This window comes from Lycorma delicatula, chromosome 6 (assembly GCF_047948215.1).
Source record: "Lycorma delicatula isolate Av1 chromosome 6, ASM4794821v1, whole genome shotgun sequence".
In the NCBI taxonomy this organism is placed as follows: domain Eukaryota; kingdom Metazoa; phylum Arthropoda; class Insecta; order Hemiptera; family Fulgoridae; genus Lycorma; species Lycorma delicatula.
The window spans coordinates 27,884,286-27,906,055 of NC_134460.1; the positions used below are offsets into that span (position 1 = coordinate 27,884,286).

General features: G+C 30.3%; 1 protein-coding gene across 1 annotated transcript in view; it reads right to left on the reverse strand.

Moving 5' to 3' along the window:
• Positions 1-2,692: 2,692 nt before the first annotated feature.
• The window catches only part of LOC142326789 (uncharacterized), a 39,122-nt gene continuing 20,044 nt past the window's right edge, over positions 2,693-21,770 (reverse strand). Inside the window, exons 5-9 of the mRNA XM_075369502.1 lie at positions 20,622-20,768; positions 19,093-19,265; positions 12,670-12,749; positions 9,653-9,865; positions 2,693-8,544 (exon numbers count right to left, since the gene is read on the reverse strand). Of these exons, the coding sequence (XP_075225617.1) occupies positions 7,043-8,544; positions 9,653-9,865; positions 12,670-12,749; positions 19,093-19,265; positions 20,622-20,768 (2,115 nt within the window). The 3' untranslated portion in view covers positions 2,693-7,042. The remainder of the gene's footprint in view (positions 8,545-9,652; positions 9,866-12,669; positions 12,750-19,092; positions 19,266-20,621; positions 20,769-21,770) is intronic.

Sequence of the window (21,770 nt, forward strand, 5' to 3'; positions counted from 1 at the left end):
TTTATGATGGTACGTCAGCAATAGAAGAAATAATTTTCTGTAAACTAATAGAACTCAAGTAACAGCATTTGCATTATTTGCTATCTTAAATGATTTTATGAACGGGAGTGGACAAATTATGTGGGAATCCTTTCTTTGTGATCCTTTCTTTCGCTAAATATGTAATAAAACTTTTTACAATCACCCCTTTGGCCTGGCTTTTCCAATTAACACTGAGATTGTCAACCCAAAAATATAAGGCTGACAAACTGTATCCGTGCACCTTAACTCATACTTAGCACATTTATATATCACATAAGCATCATCCAATAATTCGCATTGTGGATACATATACTAGAATATGCCAGGCCGAATTGCCTGCCACAGGGCAACACCATGCTGTTCTATCAACTTTATTTTCTCTGAAGCAACATAATGCTGTTGCCTCTCAGACGCGATCAAAACTATTGGCTTCATGCTTGTGATCACCAAGATCACTTCCAGTGAAATTGTGTAGTAACCACCTGTTACCAATATAAGGAGCTGAGCCCGTAACAAAATATCCTGATAGCTTTTAAATTTTAGCCTATCCACCCAAACAAACGTCATCACATATAACATTATTGCCTCGCACATGCCTTTATACAAGATACTAATAGTCTTAAAATTAAGACCCCAATCAGGATTGACCACACGTTGAATTCTAAAGGAATTACAGGCCTTCCCCACGATGTTTTGAAGGTGCTTCTTAAATTGCAATTTCTTATCAAGAAATACCCCAAGGGACTTCTGAACCTGAACATATCTAATATGTTGGCCTGACTTTGATATGCGGACTCACTGCCAAATGGTCTTTGAAAAGAATCATTGTGGTCTTCTCCAAGCTAAACATCATCCATCTTGTGTTGATGACTCCATAGCTCAGCTCGAACATCCTACATGCTTGAGTGGCTCTGAATTCAACCCTCCTTTGACCAGCAGGAGCATAAGCCACAATGTGATAACCACTGGACAACCTCAGCTGCAGAAGTGAATCAAACTGTGCCACCAACAATGAGGGACCCAACACACTGCCCTGTGGACAGTGTCTTCCCCACTTCATGGCTGCTCTTGTGGAGCAGCACATCCCAATAACTGAAGTAACTTTGCATAACCTGCAACTCACTCACAGTACAACCTCTTCTGTAATTGGTAGATAGCAGAAGGCCACCATAGGTTATTAAATCCCCAGAAAGTCCAAGAAAATTCCTCCCGACTGGAGGTTACCACAATCATCACATGAAGTATGGTGTCCTCAGTACCCTTTCCGGGATGAAGCCCATACTGATTATCCGTTAATAAACTGCGTGAAGTTTATTAACGATATAGCTTGACGCATCTCTGCCTCAGTAATCTCCATGGAGACTGCACCCTGCGAAACTGAACAACCTCATGCCTCACCTGCTGATGGTATACGGTCTTACCTACTGCAGTATCATCAGGCAGTAAATTGTCAAGTATTATAACAAAATTTCAGACATGTCTGAAATTACACTGAGCCAGGTCGAGAGAGTGGATGGAAGAACGCCCTTTTGTTGTTTGTGTCCCATGATCCTATAAACAACTCCCCAGGGATCCGTGTTCTTCTGTTCATACACAAAGGAATGCCAAGAATCCCTCTCTGCTGTCTGAACTTTGTGAAATTATTGAGATCTAAGATCTACATATTCACCAACAAGGATCACCAGCCATTCCAGATCACTCTCATGCTGAGATGCTCCCCACAAACGACAGACAGCCTGTTTCATGACAGTCAGTTCCCTGCTCCACCATGGAGTAAGCTCCTTTTGAACGAAACTGAACACTTGGTGGTGTCAATGAAAGCCGCCAACTTATTGCTTATTGTAGAAATTTGTGTTATTTCTTATTGCTTTTGTATTTTATTGCAAGAGTATTTATTATACTATTTTCATTTTCAACATCCTACCTTTGTGAAACCGGATTTCTGTGGTGGCTGCTTTGAAGACAAAATATAAATCTTGGCTAAATATAGAAAAAGAACTCGTCTTCTAATATTAAACCTTCCTTTGAAGAACTTTGCTCTGCAAGACAGGCCCAAGGAAATTAATTAATTAAGTTAAAACTTTTTTTCAATTTAGTATTGATAAGTTAATTATTAATAAATACATTACTCAGAACTGATACAATCCTATTTTTAAGGTGTATAATATCAGTGTGAATGTGTATTTTATTATTTATTATGTCAGAATGTATTTTGTTTTGCATTCCTTTCAGTAAAATAATACATTTTTTTACGTTAAGCTAAAGGTTAATTCTTTATTCTTCCTGTTTAGCCTCTGGTAATTACCATTCAGATAATACTTCAGAGGATGAATGAGGATAATTTGTATGAGTGTAGTCTTGTACAGTCTCAGTTTGACCATTCCTGATGTGTGGTTAATTGAAACCCAACCACAAAAGAACACCAGTATCCACAATCTAGTATTCAAATCCGTGTAAAAACAACTGACTTTACTAGGACTTACTCTTGACCTCTCAACTTCCAAATCAGCTGATTTGGGAAGACATGTTCACCACTAGACCATCCTACCTAGGTTAAACCTAACTACTGCTGTTCGATAAAATGAAAATTGTTTCAGTTTTTTTTTTTTTTAATAGAATTGATTAAGTAAAATATAAAGGGAGAAAATAAACAAATTCCCAAATTTTTCAATAAAAAGTATCATTTATTAATATAAAAGTAAGTTACACAATTAAAGATGTGTATTTATATTCAACTATGTAATATATAATTTTATTCAATAAATCTTTGCTGAGTTTATTAAAAAAAACCTTTATAACAAGTGTTTAACAATATGAAAATTAAACTACAAAAAATAATACATAACTCTCAAAATTACATTACAAAATTACATTAAAACATAACATAAACTGTAAATATGATAAAAACATTTCATTACATGATAATTGTGCAATGTGTTTATACTACATTTGCAAATATTATGCTATACCATTGGAACAGATTTCATAATTTATTTTAATATAGTATATTTAAAACTTTTAATAGTGTCATAATTTGACATTAGCAAGTAAAACTTAATGGTAAATCATAATAGTTTAATTAGCACAGATTAATTTTGTAAGGTTTTGTTACAATTTTTATAGTTTCCAGGTATAGTTTGAGCATATTTCTTATTTCACCCAAATGGTGAAGTAGGTTAAGACCAACTGTACTATACATCATCCACTAAAAGTTATAGAGTTAATTTCTTTTTTACAATTGCTTAAAACCATACTTGAACTGTCCTATCCTCAACTATTTGTCCTAATCTTGCCTATTTAGTGCCATGAAGCTTTTATCATAACACAAGCTATACTAGTATCATTAGTTATTGTTTTCAATTAAATAACATTTAATCATCAAATATGAAATGAGTGCAAGTAAAATACTTTTCTGTATTTTTTCTGAACAAAAGATGTGGAATTTGTACTCTTTAATTGGTCCACTGGTAGTGTTAACTACAAACTAGTTTGTAGTTAACAATATGCTGCACGGAAAGAAGAATATTCTGGTGGTTCTAATTTGTTTAAAATTTGTACATTAAGTAGAGTTTTGTGTATTTTAATGGGTAATGTAGCTACAAACTAAATTATCAAATTATGAGTAAATACTCAGCTAGTTATACAATAAATCTATAAAATAATTGCTATTATTGTTGTTAATACAATAATAATAATCAAATAATGATACAATAATAATCAAAACACTTTAATAAGATATTATATTGAAAGTTAAATCACTCCACTTCAGTAAACTTTTATGGACTTTTGGAATATTCAACATAGGATGACACAATCTTAAAATATAAATTACATGGTACCATTATATAGTCAATTTATACAATATTTATAAATTTAAACAACTGAAAGATAAAGGATAATTATTAAAATTAAGATAATATCAACATTACTTCATACTAGTGAATTTTAATTAAACATATTGTAATAATAGAAATAAATGTGTGAGAATAGTTAATGCCTCTCTGGAAAACTATAACTAAATTATTATATCTGTTAATTAAAAGGGACAATAAATAACTACATGTAAAGTATTATAAGTAATTTTTTTTTTTTTTTTGAACAAGTTTCAACTTCACATTAGACAGTAACTAAAATCCTGCACTACAAAATTCTTGAAAACAATGTGCACTGCTGTTCTTAATGACATGGAAAAATATAATTAAAATTAACAAAATAATTGTAATTTTATTACATTAAATCCTTGTCCTATTGCTATACTAGACTAAAATTTACAAATGAATTACGTGGACAAGTTTCATGAATTAAAAAAAAAAAACATACAAAATTAATAGAAAAAGACAAAATGGGTGGCATAGAATATTTTGGTATTACATAGATGTTGCAGCTGTAAATAGCTATGCATTACATAAAACTCTGAATATTCCATCTATTAACAAGAAAGATTTTCATAGAACTATTTCAAGATCCTTAGTGTCAAGCAGCCTATGAAGGAAATGACATTCAGTTTCTCCTCAGGCTGTATCAAAGAAGAAGAGATTTAACGTTCCAAATGATGTAAGTACCTGAACCAGCATGATGGTTCAAAATTTGGACCACCATACATTTTTTGTTTTTTTTTTATTTTTATTGAAATTTCCAATAATTTAGGTGAAATAAATATTTCCTGCAGCAAGGAACTTTTGTTCGTTCTCAACTGTGCTGGAAAGAGTTTATAGAACCAAGAAAGAAATAATGGTATAATAATAAATTAATAATTTCAATTACTCATGTTTGAAACAAAATTTAGTCTTAAACTTATCACAGAGACATAATAAAAGTTTAAAAAAAAAAATAAAATTACTTATTTTGCGTATAATGAATAAGAAAAACTAATCAGTAGATTGTTATGTTTAAAAAGTTATTGTAGTTACAATCAAATATAAAAATATTACAGATAAAGTAAATATCTGAGAAAATTAACTTCCCTAAATAACTTATCCCCAAGTCACAAATAAGATAGATATGTCCATGAAAGAATTACAACTTGCAAAAATACCTTAATTATAAATGTATAATGAATTTTGTGTAAAATTCATAAAGCTAATACAGCACTGAAATGTAGAATACATTTGATATGCAAGAAATAGTTATTACATATAAGTGTAGCTTATATGGCAGTAGAATTAATTTTAATGTACTTTTTATATTTTATAATGTTATTTAGAAGTATGTACACTCATGCAGCATAACCAGATGAATGGATATGTAGTTTTTCCTTTTTTTTTAAATGCACTAACATATTTATTATTTCACTAAAACCAAACTTAGAACACTTAGTAGAAAAATAATAATATGAGAAAAAAATGCTTATTGTATAAAATATTGCTGGAACTCATTTAGTGATGATAACATTTCACACTATGCATACATCATATTCATCAATGAAAAAAATGGTAATAAAAGTGAAGTTAATTTTTATGAAAGGCTTTAAATTTTGATGCAAAGCATTAAAGGACATAATAAAAATGTCTAAAGAGATAGGATAGTTATAAAATAAAAGGGGTGTATTAGCTATGAATGGAAAAGAAGGAAATTCCTGAAAATTGGGATTAAATCATTCATTGAAAGTGGGCAATATAATGAAAATTATACTGTGTGCATTTGTAAATTACAAGTTTTTCTAATCAAGATTTATTATTTTTTTTGTATACTAGACATAAGTTTTAAATATTTCATTTTCTGGACACTAATAAGCATGTTAGACCAGTATAAAAACTGGCATTTTCATTATAAGTGATTTATAAACTTTATGTTTGTTATACATTAGACAAAAAAATGCAATAGTTTTTAACTGAAATGAATGCTGGGTAACCTCATTTAAAAACAATGGGCTGGTAAAACTGCTTTGACACAAGATTATATTACAGTTCCATGACTGATTAAGGGGAAACATTTAATTAAGAATTTAGATAGAAATACTTTAATACATGAATGCTGTAGTTGCATGAGCCTCAAATTCAAACTAGAAACTTTGAGAAAGTTTCTTATGGAGGGGTCAAAATTATACAAATTATTCAGCAAATAATTAATGTTATGTTTATTCTTTTTCTTGCGCTATCTCTGTTAGGTTGGCAACAGGGTCTTTCAAAACTAATATTAACAACTAAATGCTAATATTACAAAATTGAATCTTACTCTTTTTTTTCTGTTTAGCTTCTGGAACAACTGTAAAATATTACCTCAGAGGATATGTATGAAAACAAACGAAGTGCAGTCTTGTACAGTCACTCCTGAGATGTGTGGTTAATTGAAAACCAACTACCAAAGGACACCAAAATCCATGATCTAAAATTCAAATCCATATAGAATCGTACACTTGTTCAAAATACCTTTCTCATTTTTGTGAATAAATTCCTTGTTTTTCTATTTTCTATCTGACTTCATTGTTAATCATTATAATTACTGATCAATTTAGGTATATTTTCCAACTCTTTCTATCAGTTCATCATGAATAAAAATTTTAACTTCAATATTTTTTACTTTGTTATATAGTAATCAAACTACTACAAACCACTAAAAAGGTCATTTAATAAAAGATAACAATTCATGAAAAAAATACAGAGCTGAAATAGGAAATGAAATTAATAACAAATAAAATTACTATGATGATAAAACAAAACTGCAAAACTGTAATTTGCAAGAAACCAGATAGCCTTGCACAACAGTAAAATGGATGTTTTTAAACTGCTTTTTTAAAATTGTTGTCTACATCCAATTACTGCATGAATTCATTATTTTAGTAGTAAAGCAATGAATGTGTGTGTAATAGTGATTTAGTGATATTTTTTCTGAAAGAAACTTATTAAGAGTCATGTATTTTAAATCCTACTTTGTAAGTAATAGAATAAAATTAATTATATGAAACACAAAACAATGATCAGACCAAAGCTGGTAACAAACGATTAAGGCTCCATGTTCTTACACTACTAACTAACATTCTTTTATTTATATATATATATATATATATAAATGAAAAAATACCTCAGTTATGTCTGTTAGAAAATTCAGTATTACCATCAGAATTAGGTGGGTTGATTGAAGATAAACCTGATATATTTCCATCTTCGGATTTATTACTATCATTACTAATTTCAGATTGCTTTGGTTTAATTTCATCTTTTGCATTGGCTTCATTAGTACATAATTTTTTATTATTGTCAGATGATCCATCCGTACTGGTATTGTTTATGTATTCAGTACTTGTCTCTATATCTTTGGTATCAGAAACTTCTAATTTGGAATTTTCATCTTTACTTAAAGAATCACTTTTAAAACTGCAAGAAATCTTATTAGGCTGTTCTGCAACCAATGTATTTACTTCATTGTTGCTTTTACTACTGGCACGACATACTTGACTACTTTCTTTAATACTATCATTATATTCCGATAATGTATTCAGTACAATATTGCTTTCTGAACTTGAACTTTTACAATGTTCTGTAACATCTTCATCTGTTATGTTATTACTGTTTTCTTCTTGGTTTTTTGAATTTTCAGAAACTTCTAATTTGGAATTTTCATCTTTACTTAAAGAATCACTTTTAAAATTGCAAGAAATCTTATTAGGCTGTTCTGCAACCAATATATTTACTTCATTGTTGCTTTTACTACTGGCACGACATACTTGACTACTTTCTTTAATACTATCATTATATTCCGATAATGTATTCAGTACAATATTGCTTTCTGAACTTGAACTTTTACAATGTTCTGTAACATCTTCATCTGTTATATTATTACTGTTTTCTTCTTGGTTTTTTGAATTTTCAGTCTGAACAAGTTTAATAAAATCTTCAGGTGTATAGATATCTGCTGAGCATGGCAAATTAGCATCAGCTACTTTATGAATTACTAAATTACTGGTATCTTCATTATCTAATGTTTTTGTTTTCACCGATACACTAGACTGATATGAAAATGAATCACAGGCACTATTATTAGGATGTGTATCATCAGAACTGACAAGCTGTATAAAATCTTCAGGAGTGTATATATCTGTTGGATCTTTCAAAGTAGCACATTCATTATCTGAAGCTTCAACTTTCTTTGGTGACAGTGTAAACGATGAACAATCATCACCGACACTTTCAGTACCACTTGTAACATCTTCCCAAGATTCATCACCATCTTCGACATCTTTTGAAACTTTAATGTTCAACATATTTTTAGGATTAACACTTTTAAATGGTGGAAGAGGTGGTCTTTGAGATTTAGCTAAATCAAATAACTTTTCACTTTCATTGACTGAAGTAACAGTATTGTGTGCAGGATTACGTTGTTCTGGCTCTCTATTCTTTTCTCGTTTATCGACTTTGCTGGCTTTGACATTTTCAAAAGTTCTTTTTAAGCCTTCATCTTCTGAATAGCTGCTCTGACTATGACTTGTTCTAGTTCTATGTTCTTTATCCATAGATCGAATTTGCTGTTGATATTTTCCTCTTCTAGATGTATGTTTAAACATTTCTTTCCCTTGGTCTAATCTTTCTGTAACACAAAAAAAAACTAAGTATAAAAATATCTTATTTTGAGATATAATTTCATATGTATTTAAAATCTTTAAAATTTGTACAAAAGAGGATGCAATCATCTTACTTAGATAACAGAGGAATGAAAACAAATTTTCCTAAATCAATAATCAATCTATTGTTTTTAACTGACACAGAACATAAAAACCAATAAATTGGGCTGTAAGCTTTTATAATAAATACCTCATATTGAATGTTAATATCAATTGACACTAACAGATGAAAGATGTCTCAAAAAAAAAATTAAAACAGACAAACAATCACCTGCTAGGTAGCATCTTGGCAAAGTAATCTAATTATCAGGGTTTTGGAAGATCTACTTCTCCCTCACAAACAAAATGAGTTCAAATATTAGGGATATTTGGATTCATATATATAAATATATCTCAAAGACAAAAGTATAAAAACCGTTTATCACCAAGAATACAGAATTCAATAATGCTTCTTACCTTATTCTTATAATTTTTTTAATAGCAGATTCTAGGTTTTCCCTCATCTTAAGTTAAACTTTTTTCTTTTTTTTTTAAATCACACATTAAATTCAAACATTAAAATTATAACTTATAAGTACAGTACTTACAGTACTGTACTCTATGTACAGTACACTACTGTATGTGTGGCTAGCCACATGAGAAATAAAAAAAATTTTATAATTTTGTAATATTTTGACTACATATTTATTTATGTTATAATTTTAATGTTTGAATCTAATGTGTGATTTGAAAAAAAACGTTTAACTGATGATGAGGGAAAAACCTTAAAAGCACTATTAAAATAATGATAAGGATAAGGTAAGAAACATTATTGAATTCTGTACTCTTGGTGGTAAACAGTTTTTATACTTTTGTCTTTGAGATATTAGTACACAGAGGAATATGGACCAATACAATAACAAAAGAATTGTTTTTGTATATATATATATATATATATATATATATATATACATACATATACATACATACATAAATACATACACACATTTATTCTTCTGCAAACATACTATTATTAATAACAAGAAAAAATATGTGTATAATAACTAATAAAGTACATGAATAGATATATTATACCTTCAGTAACATTAGGAACCACAATGTGAAAAGTATCTCCAAGATTTTTAACTATTCTTGATGAATCAGTGCTACTCCTTTCAGGTGGTGAGTACTCTGAGTATGCTTTAACTCTTCCTCTACCTCCTCTACTGCCTCTGCTATAATCACCTCTACCAAATGATCTTGCTCTAAAATTAGGTTGTTCACTAGTACTTGTGTTTTCATAATTCTCTGGAAAAAAAATACAAGACATTAGAAAGCATATAAGACATTAGACAAATATATACAAAGAAGAAAAGATTTACGCTTAAAAAACATTAAGAATATATCAATACCAGTTAGTTATTTTGTAAATTAAAAATATAATGTGTTCTAAAATAAAAGTTGTGACAAGATGAATTAGAAGAATTTTCTTAAATCAGAGGTTAGAAATGCAATACAAATTGAAAGAGATAAGAAACTGAACTTAAAAAACAAGCTTCTACTTTTAATTGATCTTGCCAATCATGTTTTGAAATAAAAAACCAACCAAATAAAAAACAGAAATTTTATTATATACATTTGAAAGGGACAAACTTAAACTATTTTTCTACATAGTCGCCATTTAAATTGAGGCACTTATCATAACGATGCACAAGCTTTTCAACTCCTTCTTTGTAGAAATCTGTCACCTTAGATTTTTGGCACCCATCTTTTTTTTTCCAGTTTAGCCTCTGGGAATCACTGTCAGGTATTACTTCAGAAGATGAATGAGTATGATAACTTAACCACCAAATAACACCGGTATCCATGATCTAGTATTAAGATCCGTATAAAAGTAACTGGCCTTTACTAGGACTTGAATGTTGGAATTCTTGACTTCAAAATCAGTTGATTTGCAAAGACGCATTCACCACTAGGCCAACCTGATGGACTGGCATCCATCTTGCACAAAACTTGTGATAACCAAGCTTCTCCGATACAATTTCATGCAGTAAACTTCATGAAATTTGGGGGAAATGTAGCAAGAGTTCTGTAATTGTAATGTGGCGATTTCATGAATTTTATCGTTGAATTTCATCATCAGTTCATCAGTCACAAGGCTAGGCCAACCATTGTAGTCCTCATCATGAACATTGGTGCGGCCATTTTAAACTGAATGCATCACTGCCTCACTCCACCATCACTCATTATTCCATCTCTGTACACCTCACAAAGTTAGCAATGAATTTCAATTGGTTTGAGGTTTTTTGCCAGTAAAACCCTAATCACTAAACACCCCTCACCTCATGGGATTTTCTATTGAAGCACACATTTCAATAATTCACAACGAACAAAATAGAAAAATCACAGTCCACCGCTAGGACAGCTTGATGCATATGGAGTAAGTAGACAGACTGCCCTTGTATTTAGATCCTAACCTTTAAGTCATCCTTGAGAAAATTCTAAATATTCATGGAATGGGCAATTTTGTTTTGATTGTGTTGGAACAAACTGAGAGGTTGTCCTTTATATGTCTTTAGTTTCCATAGAGGCAGTCACTTTTAAATGGATTTTAATACTAGATCGTGGACACTGCCGGTGTGTTCTTTGGTGGTTGGGTTTCAATTAACCACACATCTCAGGAATGATCAACCTGAGACTGTATGAAACTATACTTCATTTAGATTCATACATATCATCTTCATTCACCCTCAGAAGTAATACCTTACAGTGGTTCCAGAGGCTAAACAGAAAACGAGTTTCCATATTGATTTTGGTGATATTGCTGATCTCTTGATATATCTTGGTAAAAAACACTGGAAAGTAGGACTTGAAAAGTAGCCCCCAAAAGCCGAAAATCCTGTCTCCTGTACTCATGAAAGCTCTTCAACTTTTTAGACTCTTCATGATTCTCTGAGGAATAATAATAATTATTCAATAATTTTCAGCTCAATCTGATCATTAGTTCTTGAGATGATATATAGACAAAGAAATGAACAATCAGTCAATTATGGCAGAGAAAGAATCTTTATCTTTATGATAGAAAAAACATAAATGAATGAGTCGTTATTAACAAATAATTACTTTTAAGTAGTATAGACTGGATTCTCTCCTTAAAAAAACATCATTTTCAACTTCACATATTACCACCTACTTCTTTCAAATAAAAAAATAATGATACCAATTTTTTCTTAACCTTTAACATATCATTCATCATTGCAATCTTTTTTATTGCTGTGTGGATATTTGTTTTATTCATAAAAAATAAATTTTATGTATCTACTTAAAATTTGTGTAAATTTTTAGTCTAAAAATAAGAATATATAATTTTATAAAAGAAAATTATTTTTTTATAATTATTTTTTCCTGTAAAAATAAGAATTTATGCAGAAAATAAAAATTAATGTAAGAAAAGTTAAAAATGGTTGTGCAAGATTGTACAAAGAAAACACTTTCTACTTACATATTTAGTAAACATATTTATTTATATATTTTGTCTGTTTACTTGCAGACTGAAATAAACTGAATAAAATAGAAGAAAACATTAACACCTAAAGAACAAACCACAAAATCTAAGCGACAACTAGTTCAATGAAATGCAAAATAATAAATAAGAAACCTTTAAACTGACTCATTCTAGTTATGAAATGGTAAACATATTAGAAATACATTTGTTATACATTCCTTCAATTAACTCTATTTATTTTAATAATAAAACAAAGTAGCATATGAATGCAAATCAAAATATGTTAATTAGGTTTAATATATATATTTATTAATCCAAAAGAATTTAATAAAAACACCAAAAATTGTGAGAACAAACATATAATGTAAAAACAATGTATATTCATTAATTTTTTTTTATTGAAAAAAAAAACAAAGATATCAGTCAGAAGTCAATATATTTTCAGTTGCATAAACCTGTTTAAAAAATTTAGTTTTTACTTAAAAAAGTATTAGAATTGACAATATCATGAAATAAAAAAAGGAACAATAAATACAATTATAGATGCTACAAGCGGATAGTACCTTAAGTTATTATCAAAATGATATAAGATTTATTTCATACATACTAGGATGTTGTTTCCATTTGTCTAGTCTATGAGAAACTGAAGGTGCAACAGTGGCAGGAGGAATTCTGTCTCCAGGTAACCTAAAAGAAATAATGCATAATATATCAACAAATTTTAATTTAAATATCAACAATAATGTTATAGTACGTAATTATCAAGATATTTTAACAACTATATTTATCAATGCATAATATGACTATCTTATCTTAAGGTACATCTTACACATCAGTTCACCACATACTCAGATTTTGTTCTAGCTAAGAAAATTTGATTTTTCTACTAATATAATATAATATAATAACTGAAAAAAAAGAACTGGAATTAATAAAACTATAACTTTTTTTAAGACTATAAATAGAATAAGCTGTGTATATCGATTTTGCTGGACCAATTCCATATTCAGTTTTTCCTTTCTATCTTTCTTTATTCAAATGGAAATGTAGTGTTTCCATGAATCTCTTCCTCTTAATATGATAATCTTGTAAAGATTCTCTACCTCCTCTATGAATCATGAGACCTTGCCGTTGGTGAGGGGGCTTGAGTGCTCAGGGATACAGAGTAGCTGGACCGAAGGTGCAACCATATCGGAGAGGTATCTGTTGAGAGCCAGACTAAGGAATGATTCCTGAAAGAGGGCAGCAGCTCTTTCAGTAGTTGTTAGGGGCGTGAGTCAGGACGACTTAAACGGCCGTATCAACATCACTCAGTCCTCTGAGTACTGCGCAGCTGAAAGCAATGGAAAACTACAGCTGCTTTTTTTTCCAAGAAAATGTGGCTCTGCATTTTCACATATACAATAATGGAGGCGCCTTCCTTGGTAAAATATTCCGGAGGTAAAATAGTCCCCCGTTCGGATCTCCGGGTGGGGACTACTAAGGAAGGGGTCACCAGAAAATTAAAAAATAACATTCTACGAGTCGGAGCGTGGAATGTTAGAAGCTTAAAAAAGGTTGGTAGGCTAGAGAATTTAAAAAGGGAAATGGATAGGGTAAACGTGGATATAGTAGGAATTAGTGAGGTTCGGTGGGAAGAGGAAGGCGACTTTTGGTCGGGTGACTTTAGAGTAATTAACTCAGCGTCAAATAATGGGCAGGCAGGAGTAGGTTTCGTGATGAACAAGAAAATAGGGAGGAGAGTAGAGTATTTCAAGACGCATAGCGATAGAGTCATTGTAATAAGGATAAATTCAAAACCTAAACCGACAACGATTGTTAACGTCTATATGCCTACAAGCGCCCATGATGATGATGAGGTAGAATGTGTATACGAAGAGATTGATGAAGCAATTAAACACGTAAAAGGAGATGAAAACTTAATAATAGTTGGAGATTGGAATGCAAGCATTGGAAAAGGCAAGGAAGGAAATATAGTGGGTGAATACGGGCTGGGCAAAAGGAATGAAAGAGGGGACCGACTTATAGAGTTTTGCACGAAGTATAATTTAGTAATTGCCAACACCCAATTTAAAAATCATAATAGAAGAATATACACTTGGAAAAAGCCAGGCGATACTGGAAGGTATCAGATAGATTATATCATGGTTAAGCAAAGATTTAGAAATCAACTCGTGGACTGCAAAACTTACCCTGGAGCAGACATTGATAGCGACCATAATTTGGTGATAATGAAATGTAGATTGGGGTTTAAAAACCTGAAGAAAAGGTGTCAGATGAATCGGTGGAATTTAGAGAAGCTTGAGGAAGAGGAGGTAAAGAAGATTTTTGAGGAGGACATCGCTAGAGGTCTGAGTAAAAAAGATAAGATAGAAAATGTAGAAGAAGAATGGGAGAATGTTAAAAAAGAAATTCTTAAATCAGCAGAAGCGAACTTAGGCGGAATAAAGAGAACTGGTAGAAAACCTTGGGTTTCAGACGATATATTGCAGCTGATGGATGAACGTAGAAAATATAAGAATGCTAGTGATGAAGAAAGTAAAAGGAACTATCGGCAATTAAGGAATGCTATAAACAGGAAGTGCAAACTGGCGAAAGAAGAGTGGATTAAAGAAAAGTGTTCAGAAGTGGAAAGAGAAATGAACATTGGTAAAATAGACGGAGCATACAGGAAAGTTAAGGAAAATTTTGGGGTACATAAATTAAAATCTAATAATGTGTTAAACAAAGATGGTACACCTATATATAATACGAAAGGTAAAGTCGATAGATGGGTGGAATATATTGAAGAGTTATACGGAGGAAATGAATTAGAAAATGGTTTTATAGAGGAAGAAGAGGAAGTTGAGGAGGATGAAATGGGAGAAACAATACTGAGATCTGAATTTAAGAGAGCATTAAAAGATTTAAATGGCAGGAAGGCTCCTGGAATAGACGGAATACCTGTAGAATTACTGCGCAGTGCAGGGGAGGAGGCGATTGATAGATTATACAAACTGGTGTGTAATATTTATGAAAAAGGGGAATTTCCGTCAGACTTCAAAAAAAGTGTTATAGTAATGATACCAAAGAAATCAGGGGCAGATAAATGTGAAGAATACAGAACAATTAGTTTAACTAGTCATGCATCAAAAATCTTAACTAGAATTCTATACAGAAGAATTGAGAGGAGAGTGGAGGAAGTGTTAGGAGAAGACCAATTTGGTTTCAGGAAAAGTATAGGGACACGGGAAGCAATTTTAGGCCTCAGATTAATAGTAGAAGGAAGATTACAGAAAAACAAACCAACATACTTGGCGTTTATAGACCTAGAAAAGGCATTCGATAACGTAGACTGGAATAAAATGTTCAGCATTTTAAAAAAATTAGGGTTCAAATACAGAGATAGAAGAACAATTGCTAACATGTACAGGAACCAAACAGCAACAGTAGCAATTGAAGAACATAAGAAAGAAGCCATAATAAGAAAGGGAGTCCGACAAGGATGTTCTCTATCTCCGTTACTTTTTAATCTTTACATGGAACTAGCAGTTAATGATGTTAAAGAACAATTTAGATTCGGAGTAACAGTACAAGGTGAAAAGATAAAGATGCTACGATTTGCTGATGATATAGTAATTCTAGCCGAGAATAAAAAGGATTTAGAAGAAACAATGAACGGCATAGATGAAGTCCTACGCAAGAACTATCGCATGAAAATAAACAAGAACAAAACAAAAGTAATGAAATGTAGTAGAAATAACAAAGATGGACCACTGAATGTGAAAATAGGAGGAGAAAAGATTATGGAGGTAGAAGAATTTTGTTATTTGGGAAGTAGAATTACTAAAGATGGACGAAGCAGGAGCGATATAAAATGCCGAATAGCACAAGCTAAACGAGCCTTCAGTAAGAAATATAAGTTGTTTACATCAAAAATTAATTTAAATGTCAGGAAAAGATTTTTGAAAGTGTATGTTTGGAGTGTCGCTTTATATGGAAGTGAAACTTGGACAATCGGAGTATCTGAGAAGAAAAGGTTAGAAGCTTTTGAAATGTGGTGCTATAGGAGAATGTTAAAAATCAGGTGGGTGGATAAAGTGACAAATGAGGAGGTATTGCGGCAAATAGATGAAGAAAGAAGCATTTGGAAAAATATAGTTAAAAGAAGAGACAGACTTATAGGCCACATACTAAGGCATCCTGGAATAGTCGTTTTAATTTTGGAAGGACAGGTAGAAGGGAAAAATTGTGTAGGCAGGCCACGTTTGGAATATGTAAAACAAATTGTTAGGGATGTAGGATGTAGAGGGTATACTGAAATGAAACGACTAGCACTAGATAGGGAATCTTGGAGAGCTGCATCAAACCAGTCAAGTGACTGAAGACAAAAAAAAAAAAAAAAGTAAAGATTCTGAGAAACAGAGAAAACATTTCCTTTTTCCTTGGCATGTACTGTGTAATATAACATTTTGGACCTTCTCTTTTCTCATTTTATTTAATAATGGATTCCAAAAAAATCTTTCTATCCGACTAATTTTAAATTAAAAGTGACTGCTAGAGAACAGAAGCTGAGAAACAAAACAAAATGAGATGTATCACTGATAAAAAGATGATCTATTATTGGATCAAAATGGAAGAGAAGTCAAAGGTTGGCAACATTCAGAAAAAATGTAGAGGCTGATATTAAAAAAAGAAATCATCAAATCAAATTTTGAAATAAAAAAAAAACTGAATCAACAAAAATAATTATAATGAGGCAGAGAGAAGAAATGACAGATAGTGTCTTCATGCCAGGACTTTAAAAATGCCTTAACAATGCGAGCTTGAATTCAATCTCTCAGAAGCTTTAAAGTGAAAAAATACTATCGCCTATCATTTCACAAATTTATAATCAACAGTAGGAAAAAGATTTCAATTTCAACAAATCAGCAATGTGGATGAAATCGAAATCCCCTTAATGACTGAAGTTAATTCAAAAACAAAAATTGAATAGTAAGAAGTAAAAAATTGTCATGTGATTACATCCAGGCCATGAAAATGTAGTAAATATTTAAAAATAAAATTATTATGTAATAATAATAAAAATGAATATAATTACAAATGCAATATTTTGAATATCTAATTACTTTGAAAGATTTAAAAAACTGCAGTATTTATAATTCTCCAACAGTTTAGTATAATAATTAATCTAACTTTAATACTTTGTTAAATACAAGAATGTATGCACACATAAATTTAAATAATACTCAATTTTCAAAAAAAACATTTTAATTAAGTTTTTATTGTAATTATAAAAGCATATACAAATTAAATTAGGAATACATCATAAGTTCAATTTTGTATAAAAAATAATTATGTGCAGGCAGTTTTGGATCATTTTTACACATGCTTTACAGAAATGGTTTACATCCAAAATGTAAAATAAAAAGACCAAAGCTTATTATTATAGATTAATTCATTATCTGTATGTAAAAAGCAGAATTAGAGTGATAAATTTACAAGAAATTAACTATGAAAATTCTCTTCCAAAGAGAATTTTGGAAGAGAATTTATGTTATAAAAGCATCCAAGGAAAATCAGATGCTAAAATTTTACCAACTGATAATTATACTGTGCAAGATCAAATTTTTTCCTATATTACACCACTATAGGAAGTCAGGGAAGTTCTAGTTTGAATTTTGTCCTCCAAACTGTTTTCCTAATATGCTATTGTCCGCAATCTCATGACGTAAAACACTCATTAATTTTGTCAATGATTGTAAGATAAAATTACAATTAGTAAATGATTATAATATTTGAAAATATTATATTTAAAAAAAATATAAATCAAAACACTCAACTGACTATTGCGAACTGTTTAAATTATTTATGCTAAGAAAATTTACAAACAAGGCTGCGAGGGCAACACTAATTATAAGATGGGTCATAACAGTACAATTAAGAAAAATACAATACTGTACATACATAATAAAAAGACATTTTATAAGATCTTTAAGGCAAACCATCAAATAACTAGAATTCTATGTAATATAGTTCACCCTCATACAGGAACAAGAAGTAACTGAATACTAAGAAATGCCATTAACTCAAGGTATAATAGTGTTTCAAATTTCTACTGGGAAAATTCATACTGTTTTTATTTTTTACAAAAACAAAACACCAATTCAAAGATGTATAAAGCTGGCCAATGAAAGAAACTTTGAAGATGTAAAAAAAATTGAAGATGTTTTCACAGGATGACTAAGGGATTAACTCAAACAATTATTTTAATCAATTTTTGAAGTTTGAATACACTTTGGCAATTTCCTCAAAATATTAAATCACTGCTACAAAACAACCATATTAGATTATGTAATGTGTTTTTACTCAAACCTGATGGAAAACAAATGTAAAAAATGGGCTTGTTTTTACACTCCCTCAATGTGATCTTGCATTTTGAAATTCCAGTAAAAATGACACAGAAAAATTATAATAGTTGAAGGCTTCAACTTCTATTTGATAAAAGCTGAAAAAAAAATCAGATTAACTACTCTGTTTCAGAGAAGTGCAATAAAGCAAAAGGTTTATCTTTTGAGGAGTGAAAGTTATACTACTATTGTCAATTACTCAAGTCAAGTCTTTGTCAAAGTCATATCAAATTTCTTAGTATTGTCATCTAGAACTGGTACAAAGTAACTAATGTTTTCATATCAAGAGCCTTTAAAAAGCAAAATCAATTAAAAAAAAAAGTAGTAGAAATTGCATTAAAAAGCAAGTTGTTTGTGTAGATTTAAAAACAGGGCCAAGTTGGAGCTTTGAGGTACTTCACATTAAATTCTTGTCTATGTCTGAGAAGTATTTCTTTCCTCCCAACTACATTAACCTGTTGAAGTAAGCTTGTTGAGTATGATAGAATTCATCTCTGAAGGATATGTTTGTTAATAATTAATGTAAAAAAAAAAAATAACCACATAATAAAAAGAAAAGTAATCAACAACATAAATTTAGCAAGTTAATACTTATTAAAACATAAGTAATATCAAAGAAATTAGAGTTAAAACACAATTACTCAAAATTCATCTTTTCATTGTCCCATTCTCTTCTCCATTTTCCATCAGCTGATTTTTGTCGTCTGATACGTGCTTCATCAATTCTATATCTTTCTTCTCGCCAGGCATCATCATTTGCTGATGAGGTAACCTCATGATTTCCAGGATATATACGACCTCTCCCTCCTCTACCCTAAAATATAAATGTTTAATAATAGTACTAAAATACAATCACAATCCACAAGTTATAAACCTCAAACTATACACAACTAGTCTTAAAACACAGAAAGCATATACATATGAAAATTAACAACTCTCTGAAAGACATCACTTAATAGCATTAATGATTCTTACTATGCAGGCAGTCCCTGGAGTGAAAAGAATGATGGTATCACTTGTAAGACTGAATGTTGATGTGGGTTGGGTGATAATGGAGTGCAACACCATGTTCAGCTCAGTGAAGAAATAATGAGGTACAAAATTCAACCTTCATTTTTCATGGAAATCATACTATGTAATAATTAGTGAGAGCTAATTATCATGTTTTTAAAAGTGACTTTTATCTCACGTCAGGGCAATGTTAATTTATGTCACCTAATATATGGAAAACTAAGCATAAAAACATTATGTTCCTTTCCTTCTGAATAAAATTCTGACATATCACCTGATGGTTTGAAGGAAAATTATTTGCTCACAGCATGGAGGCTGGGTTGGGTTAATCTTTGAGTATGGCTGTTTTGTGCAATAGTTCCTCCACTGTAGGTGGATCAGGACTGTGTAGATAATTTTCCTCTCATCTCTTTTCCTAATCCCTATTCTATTCTTCCTCAGTTTAAGTTATGTGGGTCTGAGCTCCTTGATACCAATGTCTAGATTTGCTCTTGACATCAATGTTCATTTTACGAGTGAGGGGTCTGTAGAGCCAGTACACTGTTCATCTGATCTGATGATATACAGCATGCCTCTATTTATACACAGTAACATTTGTTTCTCTTTTAATGGCTGCATAATAAACAAAACAGCAGCAATAACTATTTAATAAAGAAGGATATCCTAATGCCTCTAATAAAAATTTAATGTAATGAATGAACTACAATGCTTTCAAACTTATCACCTACCTAGCAATCCAGATTTAGTAGTAAGCTACTTCATCTCTTTTTTGACTCGAAGTTTACCGAATGTGTGATTCTGATACAATGATGGGTTTAAGGAATCGAGTTAGCTAAATTCTCAATCAACAAATTCTAAGGAAGAGATATAAAATTCAACATATGGAATGTTCAAAAGTCAACATAGACAATGCAAAAAACTGAATTTCAAAACTTTTTTCAATTGAAATGAAAAATTTGTATTTTTTACAAGATTGTTCTGGCAATGTAGAAGTAAGAATGAGATAAACACAAAGAGAACATAAATCTGTATAATAAAACAATAGCATAACAGTAATGAGTTTTAGATCACATACTATTTTGCGCTGGATGATATAAAAACACATTAAGTAAAAACTAACTGTAATTAATTAACATATTTAAAAATAATAATTACTTACTCTTCTAGGGCCATCTCTTCTGAATTCTCTAGCATTTCTTCCACTGCCTCTTGCAAATGATGATTGTGATGGTGGCTCTTTTTCTGCAGAATAATCTCTTTCTGGATCAGCCAAGAAACTAACTGGATCAGGAGGAGGACCTGAGCCCTTTAATGGATATTATAACCAATTAATACTTGTACATTGCTGTGAGTAATATTGTGATTACAATAAAAGCTTATGCAACTGGATAATGAGTGATGTACTTGCCAGGAAAAAGTGTAAACAGCAAAATTAATAAACCTCTATTATGTACAGAATACCTATTATTAATGAGCCAATGATAAAAAATAATGCAGAGTCTGGAAAAATATTACGTTCACAACTTAATAAAAATTAATCTATGAATTGAATAAAAGAGTAAGGCATTAGTTTTTATAACAGAAGTGTTATATTTAGATAACTAAACACAAGCAAGAGGAGTACCTTATAATCTTGGGATTAAAAAAATAACTTTACAACTGTAAATTAAAAAAAAAAAAAAAAAATAATAGTTTTGTGTGATTTTGAATTTCCTTTGAGTAATCTACAGAGAATTCTTACATGAACTTAAGTGTTTGTGTGTGAATATGTATGTATTCAAATAACTCTTTAACTTTTTTAAATTCAGAATCAAAATTTTCAATTAGGGAAATCCTTATTTTGCAATTTTGTGAAAATTATCAGTAGATAGTAAAAATATGTGCAAAAATGTACTATTCAACACAGAAATAAATTTATAACGTTTTTATTAAAACTATAATTACCATTATTTAGAAATTTAGTATTCTTAAGAAATGTAATAAAATAATTTTTCTTCAATAAACCTGAGAAAAAAATTGTTTGAGGTGCTAATTCTATGAAGAAAAGAAAGCAATCAACACAAAAATAAACATATTAAAATTTCACCAAAATCATACAATCATTTTTGAGAATTTTAACCCAATAAGTAGTACAAATACAAAACTTAATAATTATAAATAAAAAGATTAATTTATAGTTTTTAATCCATATTACTTTACAAGTTTTAAAGATATATGATAACATTACAATATCATATAGTAATGCTTGCTATATGATAACTTTTTTTGTTGTAATATCAATCATTTTAGCGATTCTTAAAAAAAAAAA